The following is a 13950-nucleotide window of genomic DNA, read 5'->3' on the forward strand; positions in this document are numbered from 1 at the left end:
CCCGTAATAGTGAAATAATAGGCCATTCTGCAGATCTAGCGTCTCATTTTTGTCCTCCGTTGACTGCATTACTTCCAAAAAATTTCGGACGATTTAAAATTTTGGACAAAAAAAGTGTCCGAAAATAAAAGCGTCCGAAATTTTAAGCGTCTGAAATATTTACAGTACGGTGTGAAACTTTTAAATAGCTCCAAAGTTCCTTTATGGAGCGAACTCTAGTTTGAGACACTGCTCGAGATACTAAACGGCTTGATAGAATATTTCTTATTTTCTCGTCGGTGTATCTACAAAACCTTGAGGATGCAGTAAGATTATCATTTTCACAGATGTTGTTTCAGTCTAAAACGTATTTTGTAGGCATAAAATTACGTTGGCTATGTTTCAGCATTTTTGTCCCAAATTTTTGTCCGAAATTTGTCCGAAGTGAGATAAAAAGTGTCCGAAATTTTAACGTCCTAAATTTTTGCAAGTTATATATTCAATAAGAAAAGTACCGTATTTGCCGATGAATTGGTCATAAAAGAAGCAAAAACGCCATATAGGGTGAAAAAGCGAGGTGGTCGAATGCCTTGGGGTAACTGATTGGAAGGGTAATATCCGACCCCCGATATGGACAGGGTGGGAAAATGCCCTACTACTGCCAGGGGGGATGGGAACAGCTGACACATGGTCCTGCTAAGGATTAATGTGAGGTTAACTCTATTTATTAACATAATAAATAACCTTTTCTACTTCCTATTTACAAGAGAAAGGGAAATCGATTGAAAAGACAAGCCAGATGGCAGAAATGGACATACTCAGTTTACATCGCAAATAATCGATCTTTCTTTCTTTCTTTTTTTCCCGCTGTACAAAGGAAATGATCGAACCCTGCAGTGTACAATTGATATTTAAGAACAGCGCACTGAATATATTCTGAACATGCTAGATCTGCTGGCTGCAGTTTCGCTGTGCAGATATGTAGAATTGATTACTTTACAGAAGTGTTTTAGGCAAACAAAGCCCAAGAACTAATGCAATCAACTTTGGTAATTAAGATATAACATATTTAAGCATTTTGTGAAACGGTAACTTTCGATTACATATTCTTTGCTTGGATCCAGTGTTCTGTTGCAATCAGTTCCTATTATAGAATTTCTCAACTTGGCTTTTTCTGGTATTTCATTTGATTTAACAATTTAAAAAGTCGACTTTTTATCGTTATTTAGTCCTCAGTTCAATCCTGTAGGACGAGAACTGAATCTTACACATCATTTACGGTTTAAAAGTTCCTAGTAGCGTAAGTAGCGAACACAGTTCCCACCGCAAACAAGGACTCGTTTTTGTACCAGGCAGAAGCAAAGCTGTCATACTCTGGCTTCCATACCTTATGTGAAGCTTTCACTATTCCAGTGTCGTTCGCCTGTCCCATCAAAACAACCACAGTGAAATCGGAGAACTGGTGTTGAATATTTCGTAGTTTTTGTTTGATAATCTGGCTCAGTGTGTCACATCTAGCGTCGCTGTCCCATGAGGTGAAGCCAACTCCTTGTAAGTTAGATCTTAGTACTTCCTCAATCGTATCTTGTATTTGAAGATCTTGAAGTTTACAGGCCGGTTGAAGAATAAGCAAGTCGCCGTCTTTCATAAGGCCACCCAGCGGAGTACGAGAAGTAATGGCCGCGCTTTCAAAAGTGCGTTTTCTCATCATTTCGTGTCGTGCGCTCGCTAAAGAGTTTCCCGTGAAATGTTCGAAACAAGCAAGGTTGTTAAGAAGATGAGAATTTCCCGTTATGTTGAATAGTACGTAATTAGCCTGAAGCCAACAACGGAAACATACAGCCTGACAAACAAGGACGTCGTCTGCAGTTCGGTGATAAAAGATAACAAAAAAGCGAGGGCTGAAATAAAAACGGAGCTCCCTCGATGTTCGTGGGTTTTCTCTTAGACAGGAAAAATTTTCCCGCAGTTGTTTCCTGTTCGAATGAAATTTAAGTAACAATGATGTTTGATTACGACTTCGCTCGCTTAACAATTACCTTTCAGCTCTTGGAGACTTGATGAAGTAATTATGCGAAAACCCTTTGGCTGTAACTCCTATTTTCTCTCAAATCAATAACCCCAGTGTTTATCAAATGAACCTGCACTAAATGAGAAAGGGCTGTCACTGCAAAGCGACGGAAAGAAACAGGGGCCGTTGGAAAAAATTATAATCGAGGTTTAAAAACCAATACAAGGGCTCGCTACGCACTAGAAAATCGAAGATTTCTCGTTATCCAAGATGAAATGAATGGAAAACAGGCCATAAAAAATGAATTAGACGCAAATCCGCTCACCAGCAAAGGGAAAAATAATCTTTCGGTAGTAAATGAAACTGTGAATGGCCTTTGTGTCTCTCGGAAGCCTTCATTAACCGCTTTCTTTCATATTTCTAAACCGATTCATCATAACAAAATAGAGCTTAATGACGAGGGAATTATGTTGGCTTCGCTTTGTCCTCCCGAACGCCTTAATTACGTCAGTGTGGTAGATAAGTTGTTCGGCAAAGGTGCAACATTTTGAAGATTTTAGGAAATGAGTTCCTTGAGCAAACATATCGCAATTATTGGAAAACTACGTGCACTTCTCAGCATGCTGGAGAATAAAAGTTAATTAAAGGTGCGAGACGTCCTTAAGTTCGGCAAGATTATCACCCACCCAAAACACACTCATTAGTAATCACCAGACATTTTGATGATTCTTCCCATTTTTGCTTTCCCCTTTACTCGCAAAATTACCCAACTTTAATTTTGTTCGTTGAAAAGAAAGTATTTTCTTCGCGTAGCAGAAAACAGGTAAAGAATGTCATGAACTATCAGTTAAGGTGGAAATTTCTTTAAATTCCGTCTCCCTCCCAAAGGCCTGTTATATCGAAAGCGGAGCCATTTAAACGCAGCATTAAGGACAATGTCGCTAATCAGTTGGTGGCACCAATTAAGGCCTGTTGGTTAGCGACCGAAACTTTTCCGTAAAACATTTTCTCGTTAACGAAGGAAATTAAGACAAATGCTTTTATTCTGACAAACAATGGTGGCTCAATTATTTTATCACATTTTATCACCGAGAAAAATGAACGGGAACCGGATAACATTAAAACATTGATATTCACTTGAAATGTAATTCTGCAAAAAGCCTCCCTCAATTATCGTGTGGTTGTTTCATGGAAAACTGTTTCGCCAAGTATCAATTAATAGCTAACCATCCAAAGAGTTGCAGTTGACGCTTTTACATCTAATGCCGGTTTTGTTTCACATTCTCTTTTTCTTCAGTTCAAAGCTTTTCTTTAACGGGAGGGTCTCTTTCTTTAGTAGTTCAAACAAAATTATTCCGTTTCTTCTTTTTAATTTTGTAGAAAAAAAAAAAAAATAATGATAAAAGCTCAGTTAAATTTGATTTTGATTTTGTCGGTAAATCATGGACTTTGTTTTACCCATACGTTAAGATTAATGCACAATTATGAAATTTCAAAGCTCAAAATGTCCAAAACCAGTAGAAAAAAAACCGGTAGAGTTATCTCGAGCCTAACCGCTGACCACTCGAGGCTCAAGATTGTAGAGCTGTTGGAAAGCCAATTTAAATACCGGGGGAGGGGACTCCCATTTAAAAAGAACAGGGGTGCTCGTCGGAAATTTTAAAAAGAATCCTAGGAGGTACTTTGTGGGTGTGGCTTGAAACTATTTTCACCCCTAAGAGGTACCGATTCTTAAACAACACATTAACTGACGCTTTCATAATTTTTAATACAGTCAAGGACGATTGCTTTGAATACCTTCTACTCGTAAAGTGGATTAACAAATGTCTCCTGTCATATATATTTTTTTGGCTCAATACCTTAAAAGGTACCGCAAAAGCTCTCGCTGTGGAGCTTATGAGGTTGAACACCCTAGGGAGGTACCAACACGACCCATGAAAGGTATGACGAGCACCCCCGTCCTTTTTACGTGGGAATCCCTCCCCCACCCCCATTGCCAGGTTTAATATAACGCCAATATCAGCGCGCTTTCACTTTTCGTAAAATTTCTTTTCCCCTTTAATCCTGGTTTGGCAATAAGTTCATTGACAAAGTTTACAACGTTGAATAAAAGATCCGAGGACAACTCACACAGTAAAATTAGCTTAGCTTTCATGATTAGCTCAGTTCATGCCCATGAACAATACCTTTCGCTCTCTCTGTCAGCGGTGTTATTTTTCAAACGAGGATCTCTGGACCGAGTCCACCCTCAGACAGCATAGGTCCGCATAAGCGTGCACAATATTAAGCAATTTATGGTTGTATTCCACCAGAGATTATGTGGGGACAAAAAGAAAATGCCAGGAAACTGCATACTTGTAATGAAAAGCTCAAAATGCAGTCTACATAGGCTCCTGTCACTTCTCTGTACAGTGTTCAACAAGATGCTTCAGATACAAGGTGTAAAAGATACTGCTCCTCCAGCATTAATAAAATAGTATTTGGGCTCTATCATGTTTTTTAAATTAATTTTTGTGCACAAGTTGGTAACAGCTACCCAGCAGGAAGATCCCCAAGTCTTCCATGATAAGCGTTTGAAAATGGCAAGTCAGAGAAAATAAAGCAATAGCATAGGAAGAACCTCCTTAACATCTCACATTCCATAGGTAAGCATTTTTTTATTCAAACCTGTTTCAAGCCAACATGCTTGGGGTTTTACTGGTAACTACACAGAGGGCTGTGTAGCTGTACACCATGGGGGCAATTTGGTGCCAGGTCAAGCATTTTTACATGTATCAACATGACCTGCCAAACTAAATTACAGGGCCATAGCTGGAGTGTTAGGTGTAGATAGTTTGAACTTTACCATGATTAGTTTATATCTGCAACTATGTAAGTAAGAACTTATATTTTGTTCAGAACAATACTAACTTGAAAATGTACGATGGTTGATAAAGAATTTTTCGAACAAAAATCCAACTGAAGAGATCTCACACACACAAATAGACTAATCCAAGTAGGTAGCAATTCATGTTTAGTGTAGTAAGGCTGAGATATGTGTAAAAAATTCAGAGATATTGTTGTAAGTTCTAAAAATACCTGTCATTCGATTGATTCTTTGACCAAATATATCGTGGAGAATTCTGAAATTAAAAAGCATTTCCAATTTTCTTGATTTAAAACTTGTCTGGGGGAGCACGCACTCAGACTACCCTAGAGGGTTGCACCTCTGGCGCTTTCTCCCTTGCCCCCAACCGCCCCTTTAAAATAAACCTAGCTATGGCCTTGAATTAATCTCTCATACAAAAATTAAATATGTTTTACCTAGTAAGGATTAAAATGTTTCAACCAGGCTGCTGAAAGTACAGTCAAACCTCACATAGATACATAAAAGACAAAACTGATGTCATCAGTGTCCAGGTTATACCAGTAAGCAGAGAACTGTGAATTTTTGTCTCTATTGTAAAAAGTCTCTCCAGACATTATTTTGTAATGTACCTGACTTGACTTATGAGATCCTATATAAGGGTTGGAGAATTGTCCAAACCAAAACAAGTCCTGGAAAAATTTAGCCAAGGCTCAAAATGTAAGAACTGAAGTGCACCACAGAATCTTGAAAACTTAGGTATGGTTGTCAGGCTAGTTGGCGAGCAGTTTTGAATGCACAGGAGTTTGAGTCAGTCATGTAGCTAAATGAAAACAAGAAGACAGGTTACAGGGCTGTCATTAAGGCCATAACCCATAACAACTGTTACAGCTAAGTATGCCTGACAGGCACTTGGTGCTATGGGTAAAATTGCCTTTTGTTGATACAATTCAATGACAAAGTAACAAGTTTGTTACGGGTGTAAAGTTCAAGGTGCAGGTGACTCAAAACCTAATGACAGCCCTGTCTTATATATCAAAGTTATTAGGCATATAAACAAGTGTTGACATACCAGTAATATGATGTAAACAATTAATTGTGCAATTCTTTGATCTTTGGTTACATCATGATATGTCACATTATGTCCCCATTCGTTCTTGCTGCTTAAGCTTACATCATTCAACCACAAGTTTTCCTACCTTTACATTGATTATGTCCTAGATACTTTTACCAACCAAACTTTTGACTGAATGCACAACACACTGCACAAAATCAAAACTGTTTGATTGTGTACATGTGTTTCAATCCATTAAGAGTGTCTAGAAAGAGTGTCTGTTGTAGCTAATGCTGGCTTTTCTTGTGATTTCTCCCAAAGGCCTCCATTTCTTTGTGCTAAGCAAAAGGACTGCTGCCTCTGGGAGTGGTCTGAGTGGTCTCTGATACATACTCTGTGCAAAAGGAAGTTTTGTTGTTTCTGCTGTGAAAAGGGCGTTTCTCACAAGTAGGAGAGGACAGCTTAAATGACAAACATCAGCCTGCATAATAGGCATTCATTTCTGTGTAGCAGTCTAACCGCTGGGATAAGATTTGATTGTATCAACTACAAAGGTTTGTTTTTCTTAAAAGAGACCTGAAGATGTGTGTTATATTGCTGAACAAAGTAGCCATTCAAGTTCAAAACTGCTTTTAAAGCTTCTTCATATCTCATCATATTGACAAATGCATATCCTGTACCCTTCTTGGCAGATATGGACAATATGGCTCCATGAGGTGCAAACAGTCTGTACAAAAGCAGTTCACTTTCTGTTTCCTCAGCTGAAGAAGGTAGACCATACACGAATACACAGTGATAGTTATGTTGATTTGGTAGAGGATTTAAGTGTAGAGAACCCAGGATATTTGGATCTCTTGGGTGGTGGAGAGCGTTGAAATTCGGTGTATTGCGTGCCAGTCCTGCCCCAAGAGGGGAAAACCGATTATTCGCAGTTTCGTGGTGTATGGGACCAACTCCGCCAAGATTTAATGCTGGCCTCAAAAGTTCATTCGCAGCTATCGAGGTTTGTAAGGACACAGGATTTAGCTGCTGTGAATGAGGTCCCTTAGGAGGATTTGCAAATTTCACCCCCAAGGTTGAGCCAGGTGATAAACTCACACCATTCAAAGCATCAATTGCGGCTTGTGCCTGAGAACGTTTATCAAAACGAATAAATCCTACACCACGACTTTCACCGCTTTCTAACATCAAAATCTTTGAAGAGATGATAGTTCCATATACTCCAAACCAAGTTTTAAGATCGTTTTCACTGACAGCCTTGGGTAATCCACTTATGTACAAATTGGCGTTTTTAATTTCTTCTGAAGACGGTCGTGCATAACTCACTCGTATCTTCTTATTGCTAACCTGCTTTCCGTCAAATGTTTCAATAGCTCTGGCAGCTTCGTCTTCGTGACTGTAGTTTACAAAAGCGTATCCCAGACTAGTACCCGACGTCTTGTCTCGCATAAGTTTACAATTCACAATCGAACCACAAGAACTAAACATGTCTTGAAGAAAGGTTTCGGTGATATCGTGTGGGATGTAGTTGACGATTACATTTTTCCTTTCTTTTACGCAACTATCGCCATTCTCTGGTGTGTCTACCATCTTTGATGACACGAACTGGCTACAGATAACTCTTAAAAGAACCAATAAACCGCGAAAAATCAACAACCTCGATCTTTCCTTGTACGATCATCACACTGACGCTAAGAGCACATGTTCGTCCCCAGTCCTAACTGGCCGTAAAATAGGCATGCAAGGTGTGTTAAAAAATGTTTTTTGCTCCCCAGTATAGAGCCTATGCACTCACGTGTCTAGCAGCCATGCAAATTTATTGGAGCAAAAGAAAATGTTTACATAAAGTTACATAAGAAAAGAGTTCAACTCCCACAGGATTGGTTCGGTACACCAACATGGCTGCCGTTTCATTGTTTTGGAACACCAATATGGCAGTCATGCTCCTGAAAAGCCCCATTGGGGAGGTTCAATAAAGTATTCATTCATTTATTCATTCATTCATGTGCATACACTCCACTGTGGAAACCTCGATCATAAAAGAAAAAATAAGGAAAATATATATCGAAATAATTGGGAACAAAAATAGTATAAGATGCAGGCCTTCTTTGATCAAGCAATCTTTCCTGAGTAACAGAGCCGAAAAGCAGGGTTTTGCAAAACTACTTTCAAACTAAGTTTTTACATGTGAAACAAGTAGTGTAAAGTAAGCACAAAAACAGTAAAAAGGTTGCTTGATTGTGATGGCTAATGTTTTCCAGTTGATCATTTCTGCAACTGGTCTCTCAAATGGAAAACCCCTAATTTATCTCTTCACTATTGCTAAAGGTCACATAATTTAAACAGATGGCATGCATGGCTGTCAACCACAACAGGACGTATTATTTGGATATTACAAAAACACATTCTATACAACTAATATATGCAGCAAGGGTTTGAATCTTGGACTTGGCATCATATGAGGGTGGAGGTTGTTGTTGGGTCTCATTATCAGTTAAGTATACAGGTGCATAATTTTTTATTGAAAGCGACAATGGGGGGGGGGGGGAAGGGGGGAAGGGGAGGAAGAGTGCACATAGGCAATCTGGAGGGGGGAAGAGTACAGGTAGGAAATCTTTGCTTAAACAGAGGAAATCTTAACTGCCAGTAACTAGTGACATATGTCAGTTAACAAAGGGTGGGGTGAGACAGGGTATTTGGCTGGTCCCTTTCCCTTGATACCCGCAACTGATTGATACATATGAAGTGCTTACATGCAGCTGCTTGAAATCAGAAAAGCTGAAAAAGAGCTTTCCCTTCAGATGCAGCATAATGGCTTCCTAATAAACTCCGTCTGTAATCCATTTTGTTTAGTAATCTTTAATTGAGACTATTCCACATAGATTAAAATTAAAATAAATGTTGGGTTGGACAGTCTTAACAAAATTAGTCTGAACAGTAGAGATGTGGTGCCTAGAACATGACTAAATACTATATCTAGGTAACTAGTAATTCCCTATAATTACGTCTGCTCTGATTGAATGGAAGTATTTGCAAAAGATGGTAGGGCAATTCAAAATACAACCAAACTTTGAATTAATTGTTCTTTGCTGCTTGTACTGCAGAGAACTGCAGCTAAACTGTTGGATATTGCCTCTGAGTTACAAAACATGATATAATTGTACTTGTTTTGAGCATTAATTTTACACTACAAACTGGAGTAAAATAATAATTTATATGACTTTGCTTGACTGAATTTTACTAAAGCTTTTCCATTTGAATGAACCCTAAAGTTCTTGTAAAACGCAGAGTTTGAGAGTCATTTGAAAGTCTTCTAGAAGGAATACATCAGTGAGGTGTGTGCAATATTTACTGGAGAAATCTTTACTACAATTGCTATGTTTTTGAAACTGTGGTTCATCTATATTTGTTCAGAGTGACACTTTGAAAACAGAAACACTTTAAAACAACACACATTAATGGGATGAATATCAACTGGCATGGTTTACAATATTATTCGCAACTGCAGTCTGTAAGGCAAAGAGCAAAAAAAGACAGAAATCAGTGATTTATTTGAACTGTGTGAACTAGCTAGGGGTATTATTGCTACGCCGGTAGAACACCAGCATTTTGTCAGGTTAGTCCAACAGTTTGCCAGTAGCATACCATGAGAATCAAGTATTGGCTGTCAGGGAAATGATTGGAATTTGACTGAAATCCTGGATCACTGATTTGGAGTCCAAAGTATAGCCACGAGCTCATAAAGGTGAAATGACTTCACAATTTAACTTGAAACCCAGGACTTTTCTTCACACCCCAAAAGCAAACAGATTAAAAGTTGGCTGTGTGTGAGAGAAGTTAATGATAATAGAAAGTTCTAAGGCTTCATTTGTGGGGGAGGGGGATGACAGGGGGCAGAAACCCGGGAGAATAGGAGGAGGGAGGTGGGAGAGGAAAGGGCAGGAAACAGGAGAGCAGGGTATGGGAAGCGAGAGGTTGTGACCTTCCTGTAGCCCCCACTCATTTGTTTACAAAGACCACTAGCTGTAATTGTTCAACAACAAATTTAAGTTTCACTTCTTTACCTCAGTAACCAGAAGCTTACTGGTGATTCTTAAACAACCAAAGGTGCAAAGTATTTTAGCTTACCTGTCGTTCTTTAGTAATGTCTGTCCATTCTTTAGAAGCAATACGTGGAATTGCAGCTAGTAAAAGAGTCTTCACATTTGCCACATTGGATTTAAAAATTGCCATCACTGATTCAACACTGACCTACGCCATGATAATACAAAAGACTCCATTTATTACAGTTAATGATTTTCTTTAATTTCATTACAGTTTTAGTTTCCTCACAAAGAGATATCAGCAATCAGTTTCTCCACACAAGATCACCACCTTGTTAAAGGAGAAGTTCACTCCAAAAAGCTTACTTTTTTGTCTTTGCCTCTAACTCTAACCCAAAGTGACTGCTATCCTGATGAAATTCGTCTCAAAAGATGAGACTTTGGAGGCTACCATTTTGAACTGTACTTGGCAGCCATATTTATGTGACGTCATTCCGTCCGACTCTAAATTGGTGGCAAGGAGAAAAACCTGCAACTGACTTTGCATCTTTCCCAAGGTCAGCAAAATGTATTTTTTCCAAGCAATAATCACTTCACTATCTTCACTGCTATCATTTTCGGAGTTTGGAGCATGTTTGGCTCAAAATAATACGGCTCAAGAGCAGCCATAACTCAAAGTGGTAGTTAAAAGGCTTGTTGTAAGCAATTTGGACAAAATCTCTTGGATGGAATGATGTCACGAAAATGTAGACTGGCTGCTGAGTAGTGTTCAAAATGGCAGCAGCAATGTTGAATTTTGGGCTTCTTTGGAGACGAATTTCATAAGGAAAACCTGCACTTTAGAGCCTGAAACATCAGTGAGTGGCTAAACTAAGTGTGAGCTTTTTATTAGCAACGACAAAAAACATACATTTATTGGAGTGACCTTCTCCTTTAATAATCAGCCAAGTGGCAATCAGTAACAAAAATTTAGTTAATATACATATATTGTCAACCAAGGGTCATATGTAATTTGTTTATTTCTAGTTAAAAAATTGACTGGTCAGTGTCCAACATCCAATTTGATGTACCAAAAAATGAAACAACTTTAAAAGCAATCAACATGCAGCAATCTGTAAGTAGTATATAACTTCAAAACCTAAAAGAGTCAAACAGAGATCTATGCAAAACTTACTGGCTCATGGTCATCTCTCCAACAGTCATAGTCTGTAACCATAGCAATAGCAGCATAACAAAGTCCAGCTTCATTAGCCAGGACGACTTCTGGAACAGCTGTCATATTGATGATGTCTCCTCCCCACAATTTAAACATTTTGCTTTCAGCTTTTGAAGAGAAACGAGGCCCTTCAACAACAACGTTAGTTCCTGAACTGTGATGAGACAAATTAAGTTCTTTGGCAGCTTCGATAAGAATCTGAAAAAATTAAAATGACACACATTTTCTTGCTTTAGAGCTGCACCAGCTGTTTTGACAGTAGGCAACAAAAATGATTTGATTGTATTTTATTAATTAAAGAAATTAATTTTAAAAAATGCAGAACCTTTCTAGTATGAGGACAGTAGGGATCATGCATAGGGATATGACAAATTCCCACTGGACTTCCTTCTTTACCATCGTAAAATGTAGATACTCTTTTGGTTGTTCGATCAATAAACTGATCAGGAAATACAAGATCACCAGGTTTATACTCTTCTTTTAAAGATCCACAGGCAGTGGTAACAACAACATGAGTGCAGCCTTCCTCTTTTAGGGCATAAATGTTTGCACGGTAGTTGATGTCTGTTGGCATAATAGTGTGTTTTCTTCCATGTCTATGAAAACATAAAAATATGTAACATAATATCAGATAGTAGGGATCATACACAGTGTAGGTAAAGCCATAACCAACTCCGAGACCATTAAATTATCAGAAGATCTAAAACACAATAACATCTATGAGTCTTAAATAAACTGGACTATGCACATGATTTTTTACTCACAGAAAATTTTTGTACATAACCTACAGGGCCATTGTGTTGTGTTGTTGTTGTTTGTTTGTTTTTTTCTTTTTTTAGGGGGGGAGGTGGATTTGGGGTGAGACTTTACTCCTACTCTTGCAGTGCTTCTCTCCACCCAAGAGTACAAATGAGTATCAGAAAATCAAATATTGGGTATGGGAGGAGGGAAAAGGGGGGGGGGGGAGGGGTTAACTCTACGGCACACTTGAAGGGAAGAGCTAAAATACTTCTAGTTGCTCTGACTAACTAAATGCAAATTTGTACAGAAATGAAATGAGCTGTTATCCTCAAATAGTAATTTAACGATACATACTTCTCAACATTTGCTTACCTTGGCATCAACACACATTCCACTCCAGCTATTTTACCAAGAAACAAGGAATCTGATGGCTAAAATAAAAACTTATTAACGTCAACCATAAGTAGGACACATGCCAGAGTGCAAGGCAACTGATCTTTACTATCACTAACTTTTCCTTTTAATAATTTAAATTAAATAAGCATTGTACTGATTTAAAATTATATGACAATGATAAACATTGATACCCAAAGGTTTTACACGAGTCATCGCTGAAACAAAATACCTCTCCATAGGGTGTTGAAACACGTTTTTCTTTCCTTTCTTTGAAAATATCAGGATCATTCATTCCACTTCCACCAATAATTCCAATCTGTCAAGCCAATATCAAAGTAAATTGTCAATATGACCTTCTCATTTTCTATTATGCTGTTCCAGAAAATACCCATACCTCACACATGTGGGTCCTAAAACAGGGGGGGGGGTACACAGTGCACAAACATTCTCTGACGTTTCTTGACCCCGGGGACCCAGGAAATAAGTGATATATCAACTGGTCAGGGTTAGAAAATATTTATCCCATTCCCATTTTGGATATTTCTTTCCCATTCCCATTGACCAAATCCCAGTCCCAGTCATCTTAAATCCCATTTTCCCAGGGCAGAGGCAGGCCAATTCCAATTCACATTTTACCCCTTCAGAACCCTCTCCCATGGAGGGATGTTTGGTTTGAACCCTCTATCCCACTTGAAAAGTCCAAGTTTTGACTCATACTTTCCTTTAAAAATTTTAGCTGACTCCCTATCCTTTAGAATTTCTAATAACCCCCTTGAGGTAAATGTGGGTTTCGTTTTAGATTTTCACATTATTTAATATTACTAGTAGTAATCAAAGATTAGAGCAGTGGCTTCACCGCACATACTTTGCATGTTTGGTCTGCTTTGGTGGCATTTGAATGGCTTGATAGAAGACTTAGTTTGATCAAATGTCAGATAACCATCTGCATGTGCAGTTGTTTCCATTATCAAGTGCTAACCATAAGTAGGCCAGTTATTCAGGCTAATCACAGTGAAAGTCTGCAGTCCACTTATATCTACATCTACATTTATAGTTAATTAGCAAGAGTGCTCCCTCCTTAGCCCAAGTGTTCCATTTAGCCTGAATATCACTCAAGACCCTGTTTATGGTTGGTTCTCAATGATGGAAATAGTATCACGGTTCAGTTAAAACGTCTATTGTCAGCATAAGTACCCCAGGACTCCAGTCTGCATTTTATCCTTAGTCTGCATATTTTTATCCCCGGTACGGTCCGCAGTCTGTAGTCTGCAGTCTGCAGTCCACAGTCTGCGTTTTACACTGACCAGTACCGGTACACAAGAACCGATACAAAAGACCCAACAAAGTACAACAGCTAAACAAAGGCTCGTAAAGAAAGGAAGTACAATGCATGGTTAATCGTTAGTCCCTCAAGTTGTTAAAAATTATATGCATGAGTAAGAGTTTGAATTGATCACGGTGCCATCTTTTTTCCAAAATGGCGAATGTTGTTATCTAAGAAAACAAACAAATCGAGAGAAAACTTTCTTCTTATAACTGTACCTTAACCTTTGCCATTATTTTGATCACTTGTTCTTGCTGTACACGTAACCACGAACACTACAAGGCGTTCCAAACGAGGTGCGCTGAGGGGCCTGGATCTATTATAGAAAGAAAACAATCAAG

General features: G+C 38.5%; 2 protein-coding genes and 1 pseudogene across 2 annotated transcripts; all 3 read right to left on the reverse strand.

Moving 5' to 3' along the window:
* Window positions 1-682: 682 nt before the first annotated feature.
* Window positions 683-2653, reverse strand: LOC110046176 (dynein light chain Tctex-type 5-like). The gene has a single exon (XM_089287212.1). The coding sequence runs from the start codon at window positions 1688-1690 to the stop codon at window positions 1262-1264; it is 429 nt and encodes a 142-aa protein (XP_089143338.1). The 5' UTR covers window positions 1691-2653; the 3' UTR covers window positions 683-1261.
* A 1974-nt stretch (window positions 2654-4627) lies between these two features.
* LOC110046121 (ELAV-like protein 1 pseudogene) lies at window positions 4628-7935 on the reverse strand (annotated as a pseudogene).
* A 793-nt stretch (window positions 7936-8728) lies between these two features.
* On the reverse strand, window positions 8729-13930 carry LOC110046122 (S-methyl-5'-thioadenosine phosphorylase-like). The gene is made up of 7 exons (XM_020751793.2): window positions 13828-13930; window positions 12515-12601; window positions 12262-12320; window positions 11474-11744; window positions 11107-11346; window positions 10018-10140; window positions 8729-9398 (listed from the first exon to the last, which is right to left on the reverse strand). The coding sequence occupies exons 1-7, from the start codon at window positions 13840-13842 to the stop codon at window positions 9360-9362; spliced, it is 834 nt and encodes a 277-aa protein (XP_020607452.1). The 5' UTR covers window positions 13843-13930; the 3' UTR covers window positions 8729-9359.
* Window positions 13931-13950: the final 20 nt, after the last annotated feature.

Source organism: Orbicella faveolata, unplaced genomic scaffold (genome assembly GCF_042242905.1).
Source record: "Orbicella faveolata isolate gen_17 unplaced genomic scaffold, um_ofav_v1 contig_14, whole genome shotgun sequence".
NCBI lineage: Eukaryota > Metazoa > Cnidaria > Anthozoa > Scleractinia > Merulinidae > Orbicella > Orbicella faveolata.